Below are 16944 nucleotides of genomic sequence, written 5' to 3' on the forward strand. Positions count from 1 at the left end.
AAACACCCTGGTGGAAGCTAGGGAAAAATTAAAATATTAGAATATTTCCTGGAAGCTTTACAAATGGAACAGACTCTGATTTGTTTAGGATCATTTCAGTGGATCAACTGAATGATGCAGGCTTCACAGCTTAGCCTGGAAAAAGTGCCTGCAGCTGGATCTTAGCCCTTGGCATATGGTTATAACTTCTAGTGGAAGGTAGCTCATTTGCCTCTTCATGTGGGTTCCAGATCAGGTTATTCGAACGTGTCTTTATATCTGAAAGCAGGGAGAATTAAAAATCAACTGTTGGCATGGGATACAAGCAAGACTAATGCTATTAATGTAGTCATAGAAATGGTACTGAAGATACCTGAGCTTGCTACTGGGGCCAGGGCTGATGATTTCAGAGTATTGAAGAGTAGAAATCACTGCAAAATGGAACACAAACCAAGGGTATTAAGGAAGGAAGGAACGAGGTGTATGTGTATGGTAAAAAGCATGGAAAAATGATTAACTCTACTTTTGAATTAGAGGCGGAGGAGGTACTGGGGATGTGGAGGCCATGCTCCTGCTTTGTTATAAACTGACCTTCAACCAGGAAACAATAGAAGTGTCATTTTGGAGCCTGCAGTGGTGTGGTGATAGGCCTGTCATTACTCATGGATGGGTTTTCTGGGTCATAAAACTGGGCTAACAATAGCCGTTATTTTTTTCTGGGCCTCAAATTCCTTTATAAGACTCAAGTCATTTGTCACTCTGCCTACAGTGGTGTATAGAAAGACCAAAGATGATAGGTTTTCCCTGGTGAAGAACACACACCTGCTGCCCTCTCATATGCACCTAAATGGCCAATGAATTCAATCCCTTATACTCCCCACTTTCTGCCTGGAAAGTTGCCATGAAAACCTAACTAACCAAATCTCACAAGCTTGACCTGTATTATTAATCCAATTTTCTTCTGTTCTCTCTGTGTGTATAGTTAATACCATAGAGAAAATATTTTATTAAAAATTTCTAATATACCAAATTAAAACAGAAAAGGCTGGGGACTTCATTCTCATTTTTGTCATTTGTTTAATAAATTTAAGACAGCATTTTTCAGTTGTTCCATTGTATGCACTGTTTTGTCAGCATGTACCTATCTAAGAGGAAAAAGCTTTTTTCCCCCCAATGTTCTGTCTTTATCCTCAAAGCATGGTATACCTTCTGTTCCCTGCATTGTTGGAGCACTGTCTGATGTCTTTTTTTTTTCGATGCTAAATACCAATTTGTACTTGGAATACCTGTTTCCTCCAGAATACAGTGATCCTATTCACTGAACAGCAAGCTTTAACACTGGGTGGTGCCATATTTCACTAAGGGTGGGGAAATAGAAAGTGAATAGAAGACTTCACTTTTCTCATTCCATCTTCTAATAAGCCTAAACTTTGTACTGTGTGCATAGGGGCAGCGGGGGAGGGCAGTCTTTGCAAGTGAGCAGAATCACTGTGGCTGGGGGAGAGCATCCAAGAAAACAGAGAGTATCTGTGACAATAGCTTACATAGGGGAGCTCAGACAACTAACCAAAGGACTCTGAATGGGAACATCTATTCATGGGGGAATGGAGAATTTTACATAGTTTATGTCTATCACAAAATTTAGTTGTGTATTTGCTTTGGAGGGGTGTGGAAGTTAGTGTAGAGAAGACCTCACCTAGCTCAGTCCCACTTGGACACGCATGGCCAATAAGCTGTTTTTAGTTGTGATACATACCTAAAATGTAAGCTCTCACAGATGTTCTCTGGTTTCATCTTCTCTCCATGGCTTAAGCATGCAGTATCTCAATAAAGCATGGATTTACACCACTAGAAAGGTTGCCAGCTTCTCTAATAACAATCAGGCTGCTGATTCTTTAGGCATGGAAGGCCAAACTCATGTAACAGTGTACGCATGATATTAATGTTTCTTGTTAATCTAAACTGAAGAGGCTTTTACTTGTCCTAACAGGTATCTTACTGTAAAGACTGTCAATTGTAACTGTTCTTTCCCACTGATGGCTGAAGCTTTGGCCTGAGTGCAAGTTGATATTTTTTATTTGTATGAAGCACCATGTTCCCCAACCCAAACACTGCCATCACCATGTTCAAACAAAGGAAATTATCCTTTATCTTTCCCCATAAGTCAGAACAAGCTAGTGCATTCACTATCATTTTCCATTGGTGGCATTTTTTCTCTTTATTTCTCTGCAAGTGGCATCACTATTGCACTTCTGAATGGCTTGATGATGAATGGCAAAGTTGATATTTAGCTGCTTGTAAAACTTTTCTTAAAGGAATTGGTCTAAGAAGCGTATATGCATTACCTTCAACAGCCTAAATTATCAGGAAGAGGACACCACCACTATGATGGGTAATCCTATAATCTAGTTTTTCTTGTGGAACCTTGTAATTTCAATAAAACTGTCAGCTTTTTTTTCACATATTCCATTGGGGTGGGACCCAGTTAAGTTATCAGAGTGAAACTACCAGTTCTAGAGATGACCCATTCATTACTCAACACAGTTCTGACTTTTTTGGTGGGGGGTAAATGGCTTTCAAATGCAGACAATCTTCACAGAGAATTCATTATATTTTCTTCTAGAGGGAGGCTATGAATTTTAAAAAAGACTTAAAAAAGATGAAATCCTACCCCTGTAATGTATTTCCTGTATATGCCTTTGGAACATGTTCGGGGTATGTAGAGATAAAAATCTCCTGTATTCTAGGACCAAGTAACAGGAAACATCATGATAGATGTGTAGAATAGAGAAGCATGCCAAATAAAGTTATTTATTTGAGGAAAAATTGAATAATCAGTATACTTTTTTAATCTTTCTTTTTTAAAAAGATTGTATGTATTTTTAGAGAGAGGGGAAGAGAGGAAGAGAAGGAAAGAAACATCAGTCACATGCCTCCTGCACACCCCAACCAGGGACCTGACCTACAACCCAGGCATGCACCCCAACCAGAATCAAACCAGTGACCTTTCAGTTAGTGGAAGGATGACCAGCCCACTGAGCCACACCAGTCAGGGCAGCATTGATTTTTTTTAAAGAATAGTACTTTTTAAAATTTTGAAAAGAAGACTTGAGAAAGTGATCAATATTCTTATTTTCTTAAGTATTCTCATTCTTACATATTTAAATATTGTTTAACAAATCTGTGGATTACTATTTTTAAAATTATTGTCATGTTTTCTAGTTTTCTTAACAGGAAAAATAACACATCTCAACTTTAAAAAATGAAGAGTATCAAATTATTGCCCAATTTAAAATACTGAACAGGTACAAGAAAATCTCTTTTCCCACACTTGTATGAATTTGCTCTTAAGCCTTTAATATAGTCAGAGGCAGTGCATAGTTCCTGGGCAGCTTGTGCCATATCTCAGAAAGGAACATAGACAGGAGGTATTTGGCTTGTTGATCATAGATTGTGTTCCCACTGTGTATGTGCCACTGATGAAAAGCTGGTCAGGAGATACTACAGTGCTGGGGGATGCTGCAAAGTCACCTTCCCCAGAGAAGTCAGGAAAGAAAAATTATTAATATGTTTTGCATTAAAAAGACAGAAGCTAAGCCTGTGTCTAGGGTGGGTGATAAGTTGAAATCCATAAATATAGCAATTTGAAGTTCCATAATTGTTTGTGCCATGAGAATGTATACAGTTAAAAAAGATTTTAAAAAGTGATTAGCAGAAATGCCTCCCTTGAGAGCAATATTAGTGAAGGTATTTCCAGTCCATGGCAGAGGCAGGGGGTGCCTTAAACTCAATCCTCTTGATACAGATGAATGACAGGGAGGAGGACATGGAGCAGGAGAGGAATCATCTGGAAGAGGTGAAGGATTTAATAGTTATTAATTGAAAATATAAGTAAATGACTAAAAAAAAATACCAGGCAATTTCTGGAAATAGGAAAAATAATTAAAAAAAAAAAATGATAGCTTCCAGACTTTCATGGTATAACTGACCTTTTTCTAATCTCTTCTCTTCAAACTTCTTTCATCTATTGCCTTAATACCCAGGTACTTTCTCAAAAGGACCCCCAAATTATTTACCCAGAGTCCCTTGCTAAAAGAAATTTTTTTGTTTCAATTTGTCACAGGGGGCAAAAAGAGACAATACCCAGGATAAAATTAGTAAGTTCATTGAGTAGCAATAATGTGCCTTCAAACCAGGTCACAGGCTGCAAAGATTTGAACAGGCTAAGTAAAGCAGCCTCATTTTGTCTAGCTCTTTTTGTAAGATGGACTATTTCAGTGAAAATTGATTACATGTAGTTCTAGTAACTGTCACCTTAGATGCTGACTTTTTTTTTAAGACTCAGCTCTTCACTCTTACCTGAAGGCGGGCCCAATGTGGGCACCAGTTTGTACAGACCATTATCACATGCTGACTGAAACTCAGAAGAGAATTTTAATTACTCATTAAGTTGCTAAATTCTACTAAGTACCCTAGTCAGCCTATTTCATTGACTGCTGAATGGTAAATGAGCTAAATGTTTTTGTTTGGTCCCTGTCGCCTATACATTTTCAAAGCCTTGAGTAGTTTATCTTGCAAGGGTAGAACAGGGCTCTTCTCCCTGGATGCAGATCAAATGAGCAAATGCGAACTTCAGAGTTTTGGACCTTTCCCTTCCTTAGAATTGCTGGTAGATTTCTAGAACAGGATGCTTGGTCTAGCAATTTAAATACACCCATTGCCTGGCCTTCCTTAGCCCCAACAAACCAGTTGAAGTAGCCATTCTGGAAATAGAAATGTGCCACCCTGATTTGCTCATCCTCCAACACTGTGTATTGCACATGTAAAGTCAATGGTTACATATATCTTTAAGCTACATGAGTGAATGAGGCTTTTACCCAACAACCTGTGCCTGACATGGGGCAGTCCCCTACTCTACATAGGAACACAGGTTGTTGTGAAGTTTACTTTCATATTACTGTCCCATTTTCTGAATCCTGTCTCTGATATGGTCCAGTAGGGATTCTTCTAGGTGGCTCTCTTCTTTGAAATGGGTCCTGTCTTCTTGTCAGAGTGGAAAGCTAGTCTGTTTGCTCATTCTTTTTGCCTGCTCAGTCTACTAAATGGAAGTGTCCCTGGGGAAATGCACAAGGGCAACCGCTTTTGACCTTCGGGGAGCAGAAGTGGTTGTACTTGAGGGTGTTCACCCTTGTTTTCTCCCTCACTATGTGGCAGTTGGTTTTTTTACTGATGCTGGATGTTATCCAGGGTTAATTGGTACTGTTTACCCACCCCAACCCCCCACTCCTCTTTCAAGTTAGCCTTTTAACTGCTTTTTTATTCTTGGCTTCAACTCTTTAAATGATGGAGCGAATGCTTTTTCTCTTCCATGTCCCTGCAAAATCAAGGCCCAACACATTCTCACTTATAACTGCCTCACCTGGTCTCATGCACAGTGTGAGAGCTGAAGGTAAGCTCCCAGATTTTATCAGATAATGGTGGACACATAAAAGGGGACTCTCAAACAGCAAGTCACAAAGGCATGAAATGTTTTGATCTCCAGACTGCCAGAATTTGTTTTTTCTAATTCTTATTTGTAGTAGTAACATTTTTGTGATTTTTTTAAAAAAGGAGAATAGTGTAGTACCTTGAAACAATCACAGTTCTAATTGTTGTCACCATTTCTATTTCATGAGTTTCATTTCTTCTGAATTTATTGTATTCAGTCGTGCACTAGTGTCAATAAAATTGACATTTGTGAAGCAATTTCTGGCTTTTTTCTCTGGATTTCACTGGGGCTGGTGGTGTGTGGGGCAACTGGGGCTTTGTCTAACAACAGAACTTCATTTTAGTAATTGTATATTTAAATGCCAGGAATTAAATGGAGGGATTTTTAGATGTGGACTTCTTGACTCTGCCTTTTCCTCACATTTTCTAACCTTGTTCTTCAAAAATCATTGTACTAACCAATAATCAGTGGGCAGGATGCATGCTTTCCACTGTTTTTCTGGGTGTGATAGCTTTTTCACCCATGTGTTCATGACACAACTAGCTAATCCACCTGGGACTGAGTGGGGCCTGGTGGTGGTTTCTTCATGGTTCATTCATACTGGGATCAAGTTTACTACCCTATGTTATTCTAGGTTGCCCTATCTTATAATTTCAAAACAGACATGACAATCTAGAGGGAGAGGATAGATGTCAAGAAAATGGCACTTCATCTTTTCCTCCAAGATCCTTGATAGTGTGCGGAGCAGCAATGACCCAAAACTGTATTGGAAAATGGAGAAAATATTTACATTGTCTTTTCTTATAATGGTAACAGACAGGACTGTAGGCTGCTTTAACTTTGTTTACCCTGATATTAGTTCTAGTAAATCTACATTAGGTAAAAACACTTAGGTTAGAGGTATATTTGAAATATCCTGTTTAGCTTCCATGGTTTGATGTATTGATATTTGCAAAATTCTGTAGGTAAAGAGTTTCATGTACATATCATCTCCTTTTGGCTGACTCATAATGGGTAATTATACATTTCTGTGTTATTTAATATGGTATCCTTTTCAGAGGAATAATTAATTACCTGTCACTTTTTGACTCATAAAGGGAACTTGGAGTAATGTAATGACCTCCAGCTTTGTATTTTTAAATGATCATCTTTGCATGTAAATGTGATGCTAGTATTTCTGTCCCAAACAGTGAGAGAAACATGGAGTGACATCACCAGGTATAACAAGTTTGCTTCTGCTTTTTGTCAAATGGGGAGTTAGCTGCTTTAGCTTTCTTTAGCTGCGTCATGTTGTTACAAGATGTAGTCTGTCTTCAGTGTACCAGTCATTTAGTTCCCTATTAGTATAGCTCTATTTTCTAGTCATTTCCCATGTTTCCCAGTAATATAGACACTGTGTCTTTCTTAAGTAATTCTTAGAAACTAAAGAAGGCAGTAGTTAGATGACTCTCTAAGCAGAGTGCTCTGCCTAATCACATAACTGAGGCTCCATTGAATTATTCATATTATCTTTATTATTAAGGCAGTTGCAACTTAGGGGGGGAAAACTAGAAAATAATGAAGCATATCATTTGCCACAGAGTTGTCAAGATTCCAAACATTTAAAAAGGTGAAAATTGTAAGCAGAAATCAGGTCCTAGAAGAATTACTTTTTTTTTTAACTTCTCATCCCCAAACAGGCTCCCTGACTGGTAGCCCTCACCTTTCAGAGCTGTCTGTCAACTCTCAGGGAGGAGCTGTGCCCGCCAACTTGATCTTGTCTCCCAACCTGAGCCCAGACACCAAGCAGGCCTCCCCATTGGTCAGCCCACTGTTGAATGACCAGCCCTGCCCACGGACTGATGACGAGGAGGAGGGCCGCAGAAAGGTGTGAGGACTCGTGTACAGCATGTTATCTTTTGTTTTAATTGTAGTAATATACATAACATAAAATCTGCCATTTAGCCACTTCTAAATGTCACAGTTCAGTGACATTAAGTACATTTATGCCATATAACCATCATCACTATTTATTTCCAGAACTTTGTAACTCCATACCCATTAAACAATAATTCTATTCCCTTCCCCCAACCCCAGCCCCTGCAAACCACCATTCTACTTTCTGTCTCTGTGAATTTGACTGCTCTAGATAACTCATGTAAGTGAATCCTAAACTACTTATCCCTTTCCAATTGGTCTATTTCACTCAGCAGAATATCCTCAAGATTCATTATAGCATGTGTCACAGTTTTCTTTGTTTCTAAGGTTGAATTATATTCCATGGTATGGATATACCACATTTCGTTTGTCCATTCATGGGTTCTTTCTCCTTTTGGATATTGCAAATAGTGCTGCTAGGAACATGGGTGTGTAAGTATCTATTCAAGTCTCTGTTTTCAGTGCTTCCTTGTATATCCCCAGAAGTGGAATTGGGTGGACTCTTCTGGGAAGCAAGCAAGATAGCTAGCACCAAAGGATTTCCTTTTACCTATTGTTTAAAGAGAAAACAGGCCCTGACTGGGTAGCTCAATTGGTTAGAGTGTCATCTTGCTATGCTAAGGTTGCAGGTTTGATCTCTGGACAGGATACATTGAAGAATCAACTAATGAATGCATCAGTAGATGGAACAACAAGTCAATGGTTCTTCCCCACTCTCTCCCTCTCTTTTGCCTTTCTCTCTCTCTAAAATCAATAAAAACAAATAAAAATAACTGGCGTGATCTAAAGCGGTGCTGTCTGCCCACCTAAACAATGGGCTCCAAAGAGTTGAGTCACACTGGTATCACCACCACTCTGATCTGTTTCTGTAAGTCACCCTTTGTAGTCCCACAAACGATGCGACTTCTGTTTCCTGAACACTAACACCAGCCCGGCACCTGGGACAAAGGCTGCTAATGATTTCTGTTTCATTTATTTCCTTGAAGACTGCATCACTCTGATGTTTTACTAATGAATTAGATTTTCAGATACCCAATTTTGAATGAATAGTCCTCAGTGGTGGCTAACATACTCATTTGAGGACTTTCACTGAGGATAATATTTGCTTAGAAGGAAATTCTCCTAGACTGTTTTCTCATCATGGAAATTTATTCTCTTCTCATACATAGTACCTCTCATACAAAAAAGAATAAATAAGAGTTCAATTAGACTTGATACCAGCTAACAAAAGATGTACCATTTTCTCGTAATCAAGATATTCTCAGAGACTCATACTCAAAAATTATGTCTCATTTCTTTTTATGGACTTTGCAGAGATTCCCAACTGACAAAGCGTACTTCATCGCTAAGGAAGTATCCACCACTGAGAGGACATATCTGAAGGATCTTGAAGTCATCACTTCAGTATGTGTAACATTTCCACTAAAGCATTAAATTACATAATTTATCTCAACTAATAGTCAGCTTTAGGAGAGAGGCTGGATCTAATTAAAAGTTGGATTCTCTGAATTCAATTAACAGGAATTTGGTCCTGGTTTATAGAAATTAAGGTAGTAATAGTATATGTAATTTGAAATGTGCTCTATAAAAATTTTTATAATTGTGATTTTTTTAAATGTAGAGGCAGGATGTTTCTAAAGTGGATAAAATTAAAACTAAACAGCCCTGGCTGGTGTGGCTCAGTGGACTGAGCACTGGCCTGTGAACCAAAGGGCTGCTGGTTTGATTCCCAGTCAGGGCACATGCCTGGGTTGCAGGCCAGGTCCCCAGTTGGGGACATGCAAGAAGCAACCACACATCAATGTTTCTCTCCCTCCCTTTCTCCCTTCCCCTTCCTCTAAAAATAAATAAAAATAAAGTCTTAAGAAAAAGAAAAAACATAACTTACAAAAAATTAAAATGAAACATTTTACTCTCTGCGTGCACCAATGCTGAACATTTTGTTTTGCCCATTGTCAAATATAGCTACCATATTTTTGGCCTATAAGATGCATTCCCCCCCCCCCCCGCCCAGTTTGGAAGGAAAGGGGGTGTGTCTTTTAGTCCAAATGTCACATTCCTGGCTTGCTGTGGGGCAGGGGGGGGGGCTATGTTATTAAATATTTTACCACATTTTTGCTTCAAAAATTTTTTCCTATTTTCCTCCTTTAAAACCTAGGTGTGTCTTATGGTCTGGCGTGTCTTACAGTCCAAAAAATTTGGTACTTATTTTTGCCTAAAGAAGAGCTCAGAGGGAATAGAAGCCTCCTTTTATCTTTCATAATAAATTGAGCTATGTCAGCAAAATCTGCCAAACAACTATCTTTAATTACTTTAAATGAGCTCTGCTGAGCCTTGGAAACAAATTTAAAGCATTGTGGAAGTCTTTATGACTCCCGATTTCTGGGAAAGAACTGGCCCTTTGGAGGTCAGTGAAATCATTAGGTTTGTGTGCCTCCTGGATGTCATGTATGGTGACTGGCCTTGGGCAAATGTTCAGTAAACATCCTAGTACCCAGCCCTGCCTTACCTCAGCAGGATGACTGGCATTGTGTGAAGGTGGCAGCTTTATCTCTGGTTCAGCCACCTTTGTGCTCAGCATTTTAACAAAGGAGCAGAAATAGAAGTTCCTAAAGTACTAAGCCAGGGAGTATTCAGTACTATAAACTAGTGATTACTCAGTGACTTGGCCAGAATGGAACAGGTCTCTGATTTAAGGACCTGCTCATTTCAGAGATTTGTTCTGACTTCAGCAATTTTTTAGTAACCAATCTCAAGAAGCAGTAAGAAAGAGAAAGGTGCTTCTCACCCTATCTGATTTAAGAAGCCACAAGAGAGAGGCCTGAAAGCCCCTGATGCTCCGGAAATGCTACAAACCCAGTAGTAAAGCCCTTTGTCCTCAGGAACAATTGACTGCTGCATGGCTTTTGAAGAATTGCAAACACTCACCATTTATCTTTATGCTTCTAACTAATGGTGTGCTCTTTTTATTCCCAGTGGTTTCAGAGTACAGTGAGCAAAGAGGACTCCATGCCTGAAACATTGAAAAGTATCATATTCCCAAATTTTGAACCTTTGCACAAATTTCATACAAATTTTCTCAAGGAAATTGAGCAACGACTAGCCCTGTGGTGAGTACAGTTATGTTTAATAATTATATTTCACCTGCACTTTTCTTTCTCCTCTTTCTGTTTCCAATGTTATTTTTATGTTGGTCCTTATAAGCAGCAGTCATGAGAAAAGATAAGAGCAAGAAACTGTCTTAAGATAAGACAACCTGAAAATGATGTTCAGTTAGATTGCACATGTATTTAGGTCGCATCCTGAATTTTTTCTCTTTGGTTACAGTTCTTCAAGATGCATGTTTCTGTACGATAATTAAATGAATGTTACAAAATGTAGTAGTTACTTCTGAGAGGACAATATGGGTTAGGTAAGTCCCTCTGTATATGAGAGACTTGAAAGGTGTTGGTAAGATTTCACTGGTGCTTGCTTTATAGTCATTTGTTAAGTATCTGTATGTCTCATGATGGAATTTTCTGTATTATACTTCACAGTATTTAAAAGTGCTTTGTAAAATACAGAGTGCTGTGAACACCTCACACACACTCTCATCTTGAATCCCACTCCTAGGAGTTTATCTTAAAGATATATTCTAATATGTGAAATGACATATGACAAAGACATTTATGGCAGGATTAAAAGCTGCAGAAATCTGAGCTTCTGGTCAACATGGCGGTGTAGGTAGACATGGCTTGCCTCTTCTCACAACCATATCAAAGTTAAAACATATGGTTAAAATATAGAACAGCCATCACTCAGAACCATCAGAAATCAGGTTGAATGGAAGTTTGACAAGTACGGAATTAAAGAAACCACATCCATCCAGACTGGTAGGAGGGGTGCAGATGCAGAACAGGCTGGTCTCTCACCCACATGTGGTTGATAAAAACTAGGGGGGGATATATAAGGAGTGAGCAGGCCCAGCCCCACACCAGGCTCTCCTGACCAGGGTTCCAGTGGCAGGAAGATAAATCCCCACAACTTCTGGCTGCAAAAACCAGCAGGGATTGAGTTGGTGGAAGAAACTGCTGGATCCCTAAGCAATTCTACTTAAAGAACCCACACGAGATTCACCTACTCAGACTCACTCCCTCTGAGCTCCAGCAGCCCCAGTGGCAGCTCGAAGGGCACTAGACACATGCTGGGAGAGACTTAAGTGTCTGGCATTGGGCTTAGCAGAGGCCTTTGTTCCTTTTCTGAGATCTCGTCACACAGAGATATGGAGGCAGTAGGCTCATGCTATATTTGAGACTCCATCAACCAGGTTAACACTGCTTTGGAGCCAGACACCCTGTACCACCCAATTCACTGACTACCCATGCTGCTTTTCCATATGAATGGCAGGTCTTAATTCATGCTTCACAACTTTCTAAATCCTACCAAACAAGCAACAGCTGGCCTCAGTGAGCCCCAGGCCCAGCACCAGCAGAGGCCAGACTAGATTCACAGCTAGTCTTCACCTGGGAATCTCTAAGCTCGGCACAAGTAGCAGCCATCTCAGATTGCTATATAACTCAGGCAGGGTGGCCCCAGGGAAAACACAGGTGGGAGCTGACCTTGGTCTGTACCACCTAGGAAACCCCAGGGCCAGTGCAACCAGTGGACAGCTATAGACCATGTCAGAGCACCACCACCCCGCCCCTGCATAGCTGATCCTCCACGGAGGGCGGAGGTTTGTGGTAAGTGGTCACAGCCAATCCTGGCAATTTACTGGCCTGGGCAAATCCCTCCCATTCATCTGCCAACAACAATCTCAACTACAAGAAGAGGGTGCACTCAGCCCACACAACGTACTCACCTTGAGTACCCAGCTTGGGTGATAAGGGGCTGTGCCACTGGACCCTACATGACACCTACTCCATTAGGCCACACTACCAAGACACAGTCAAAGCAGCTCTACCTAATACATAGAAACAAATGTGGGGAGGCTGCCAAAATGAGGAGGCATGGCCCAAATGAAAGAACAGATCAAAACTCTAAAAAAGGAGCTAAATGAAATGGAGATAAGCAATCTATCAGATGCAGAGTTCAAAACACTGTTTATAAGGATGCTCAAGGAACTTAGTGAGGACCTCAGCACCATAAAAAAGATCAAGTCAGGAACAAAGGATTCACTAAATCAAATAAAGAACTAGTTACAGGGAAACAACAGTAGACTGGATGAAACTGAGAATCAAATCAATGTTTTGGAACATAAAGAAGCAAAAAACAACCATACAGAACAACAAAAAGAAAAAAAGAATACAAAAAATGAAGATAAATATAAGCAGCCTCTGGAACAACTTTAAGAGGTCCAATATTCACATCATAGGGGTGCCAGAAGGAGAAGAGAAAGAGCAAGAAATTGGAAATCAATTTGAAAAATAATTCAAGAAAACTTCCCTAATTTGGCAAAGGAAATAGATATACAAGCCCAGGAAGCACAGAATCTCAATCAAGTTGGACCCAAAGAGAACCACACTAAGACATGTCATAATTAAAATGCAAAAGGTTAAAGATAAAGAGAATATCTTAAAAGCAGCAAGAGAAAAATGGAGAGTTACCTACAAAGGAGTTCCCATAAGACTGTCAGCTGATTTCTCAAAAGAAACTTAGCGGGCAAGAAGGGGCTGGCAAGAAGTATTCGAAGTCATGAAAAGCAAGGATCTATACCCAAGATTACTCTATCTAGCAAAGCTATCATTTAGAATGCAAGGGCAGATAAAGTGCTTCCCAGACAAGGTAAGGCTAAAGGAATTCATCATCACCAAGCCATTTTCACATGAAATATTCAAGGGACTTATTTAAGAAAAAGATCAGCCCTGGCTGGTTTAGCTCAGTGGACTGAGCATGGGCCTGCGAACCAAACAACTGCAGTTCAATGACTGACTGGGTTGCAGGCCAGTTCCCAGAAGGGGACGCAGGAGAGGCATCCACACATTGATATTTCTCTCCCTCTCCTTCCCTTCCCCTCTAAGAATAAATAAATAAAATCTTTAAAAAAAGAAAAGAAAAAGAAGATCAAAATTATGAACATAAAAAGACAATAAACTCACAACTACCAATAACTGAATCTAAAAAATAAAAACAAACTAAGCAACCAACCAGAGCAGGAACAGAATCATAGGTATGGGGATCATTTGGAGGGTTGTCAGCTGGGAGGAGGAAGCAGGAGAATGGGAGAAATGACCCAGAAGCAGGGATCAAGAAGCATAATTGGGAGGAAAAATACAGACAGGGAGATGTTAAGAATAGTACAGGAAAGGGAGAAGCCAACGAACTTATACACACTATCCATGTACATGAACTAAGAGGGGGAGGACATTGCTGGAGGGAAGGGAGGTACCAAGCAGAGGGCAGCAAAGGGAAAAAAAATGGGCCAACTATAACAGCATAATCAATAAAATACACTTTAAAAAAGAAAGAAAATAATGCAATAATCAATAAACAATAATACAAGAATAAAAAAGAAATCTGAAAAAATAAAATGAAAGATTAGAAATGACCTAAATATCCATGAATAGCAGATTGGTTAAAAATAATATTACATCAGTTTTACTAACCAAGTAAACATTAATTTAAGGGAAGATTGTGGCACAAAACAATTAGGAAAGACTGCTGTGGAATACAAAATCTCTGATATATCCTTAGCTAAAATAGAACCTTTTTGAGAAAAAATTTTATAGGGTTTATGAAGACAACCATTATATGTAGACATATGGGAAGTTGATTGTTTACTAAACGCACAATTAAAAAATGCCAGGATAAAAGTAGGAGAATGGTTCTACCATGGTTTTGGCAGAAATGGAACCCATTTTATGCTGTATCCTCACTGCAGATGAAACTTGGTTGAAAGTGGTCTCTGGGGCATTAGTGACTATAGGATCTGATGAAGCTGGGATGAGGTTGTCTTGCTCCAGGTGATGCCAGATCATGGGATTCAAGCTTCAGCTTAACAGGTTAGCAGAGCTGCTCCCCTGTGCTGTGAAACAAATGTGCTCAGGCATCCAGGTTTATTTGTTCTTTATATCTAGAGATAATTTTGTGCACTTCTCTATCCTGAGATTGAAAGATAGGAGCCTTGACCTAGATGACCCTGGGAAGACAGTACAGTCAGGATCGAGAAATAATAGGTACTGAGTAGCCTCACTGAACATGGGGAGAGAGTGAAAATGCCACTTCAGAGTCTTATTCTAGGTTGGTACTGTGCATATAAGAGAAATACCACTTTTCAAAATTAAAAAAACAATCTACAAAATCTAACTTTATTTTACCTTCTCGAGTTTGTTTACCTGAAAACTTGTAGTTGTGTTCTGCCACATTGCCTAATCATTCCTACAAAATTGAATGATGCTTCCATAATGGAGTCAAAGACTGTACAACTCTAGAGAAATCAATTAACACTTTGTTTTCTGGCCAGTGAGATATATGTTAATACAGTTTTAATGTTCCCGTAGACTCAGAGCAGCCTTTTTTAAAAGAAATTATTTATTTTAAACATTTACAGTTTTCCCTTTAAATACAAAATAGCTGATTAAAAAAACATTGAAAAACATTATACTGACCCTTTGTCCCAATACAGACATCAGCCTTTGATATTTGCTTTTAGATAAGTAGGTAAATAAATAAATAAATAAACTAAAAAGTATTATTTCTCTCCAAAACAAACAAATTGAGGTATTCTATTGAACAAATGTGTGATCTCCATCCAAAAATGGTTTCTCTGTTAATTAGCAGCCTTGCTACATGCTTCTATGATCCTTTTCTTCCAAAGCAGATCTTTGTTTGAGCATATGTTCATTAAACTGACAGTGTTCCTTCATAATCATTAAGGTTCAAAATAATATTGAATGTCAACTCTAACTGAAGAGAAATAAAATAAAAATTTGCAAATAAAAAAATCACTGAGGTTGCCGTAGAAGTGCACCAGGGCTAGTACCACACCACATAAAGGATAGGATGCTGGAAGGCCCAAAGGGCCTTTAGGAGATACTCAGGGACATCTGACACAGCACCTAAACCAGCTGGTCTTCTAGCTTCAGCCCCATTGCCTACATGGGAAAGCTGGGTTCCCTGCTCATGTTCTGAAACACCAACAGTTGCCCCTGCTTCTTTAAATTAGGATAAATTTCTCACCAACTCTGCCTGGACCTGGTTACCAGACTCCTCCCCAACTGAGTCTACCTTAGAGGAGGTGATACAGCTCAGCAACAGGGCAAGATATTCCTGAACATTCTGCAGGAAACCCACAAACTATGATCACTCCCAGCCTGCTCACTAGGCTCTCTTTACCACCAGGTGGGCTCCCATCCAAGTCCTAGCAGCAGATTCCATGCCTTGTATTTCCTTCCCCTACCTCCATGTCATGTCAACCTCAGGAGAACAGGGAAATGGAGACAATATGATTCCAGAGCTTGGCATGCAAACCATAGAGGCTCAAGCTTCATCAGAGCAAAAGGGCTCTCAGGGTTACCAATGGCTTTATAGACACAGCCAATGCTACTCCCTTGACATTGGAAAGAAATATTTTATTAATGCTATAAGAATTAATGACCACTTTTATTTAGACCTTGAACCAGCATATTTTAAACTTTTTCAACCCAGCAGGATAAGTTGTCGTGTTTAATACAAATTATCACCATCTTAACATCATCATTATTGAAGATAAAAGGCAGCACATAAGCTGCAAAAACACCCGTAAGAATGAATGACCTGTGGGTTGAAACACAAGGTCACGGTCCATAGATTTGAGGACAGAGAAAGCTTAGGGTATATACCTGTGTACACTGTAGGCTCAAAGCATCTTGAGCTGGGGTCACTATATCAGATTTAGTACACATGGCAGTTGATTTAAGTAATGTTAGGAAGGTCACACATAGGATATGTCATCAATTGACATACTTGGCAGCTTTAGTTAGCTAAAGCTAACTAAATGGTTAGCTTTAGTTAGCTAACTAAATGGTTAGCTTTAGTTAGCTCTTGCCACTAGAGAGAACTTTGGAGAGCTGTATTTCACTCTAGGAATAAATGTCATATCCTTGGATTTATCCACAACCACAAATCTTTAGCATCTGCACCTTATCTATGAAAGAATATCCAATTGCTTAAAAAACAGCTGCTGTCATTTCTTTCTCAAAGAATTTGTAGCCCTGGCTGGCATAGCTCAGTGGATTGAGCACAGGCCTATGAAGCAAAGGGTCGCTGGTTCGATTCCCAGTCAGGGCACGTGCCTGGGTTGCGGGCCAGGTCCCCAGTAGGGGACACATGAGAGGCAACCACACATTGATGTTTCTCTCCCACTCTTTCTCCTTCCCTTCCCCTCTCTCTAAAAATAAATAAAATATTTTTTACAAAAAGAATTTTTAGTATAGTATCTTTCAAAGATTTATAATTTTATTCACATTTTACATGAAGATACTAGAAATCATATAAAAGATTCAAAGCCAGAGAAAGCAGAGTATAGAAGTAGCTCGATTGACATGACCTTCAGTAGCCTTGGAACAGTGGACCCAAACCAAATTGATGATGTTTATCAGGAA

General features: G+C 39.4%; 1 protein-coding gene across 1 annotated transcript in view; it reads left to right on the plus strand.

The window, feature by feature from the left end:
* Window positions 1-16944, plus strand: part of FARP1 (FERM, ARH/RhoGEF and pleckstrin domain protein 1) — a 140831-nt gene that overhangs the window by 58785 nt on the left and 65102 nt on the right. The window contains exons 12-14 of the mRNA XM_037046063.1: window positions 7147-7334; window positions 8699-8788; window positions 10361-10494. Of these exons, the coding sequence (XP_036901958.1) occupies window positions 7147-7334; window positions 8699-8788; window positions 10361-10494 (412 nt within the window). The remainder of the gene's footprint in view (window positions 1-7146; window positions 7335-8698; window positions 8789-10360; window positions 10495-16944) is intronic.

The sequence above is a fragment of the Sturnira hondurensis genome, unplaced genomic scaffold, assembly GCF_014824575.4.
Source record: "Sturnira hondurensis isolate 20B ecotype Veracruz unplaced genomic scaffold, ASM1482457v3 Scaffold0004821, whole genome shotgun sequence".
Lineage (NCBI taxonomy): Eukaryota > Metazoa > Chordata > Mammalia > Chiroptera > Phyllostomidae > Sturnira > Sturnira hondurensis.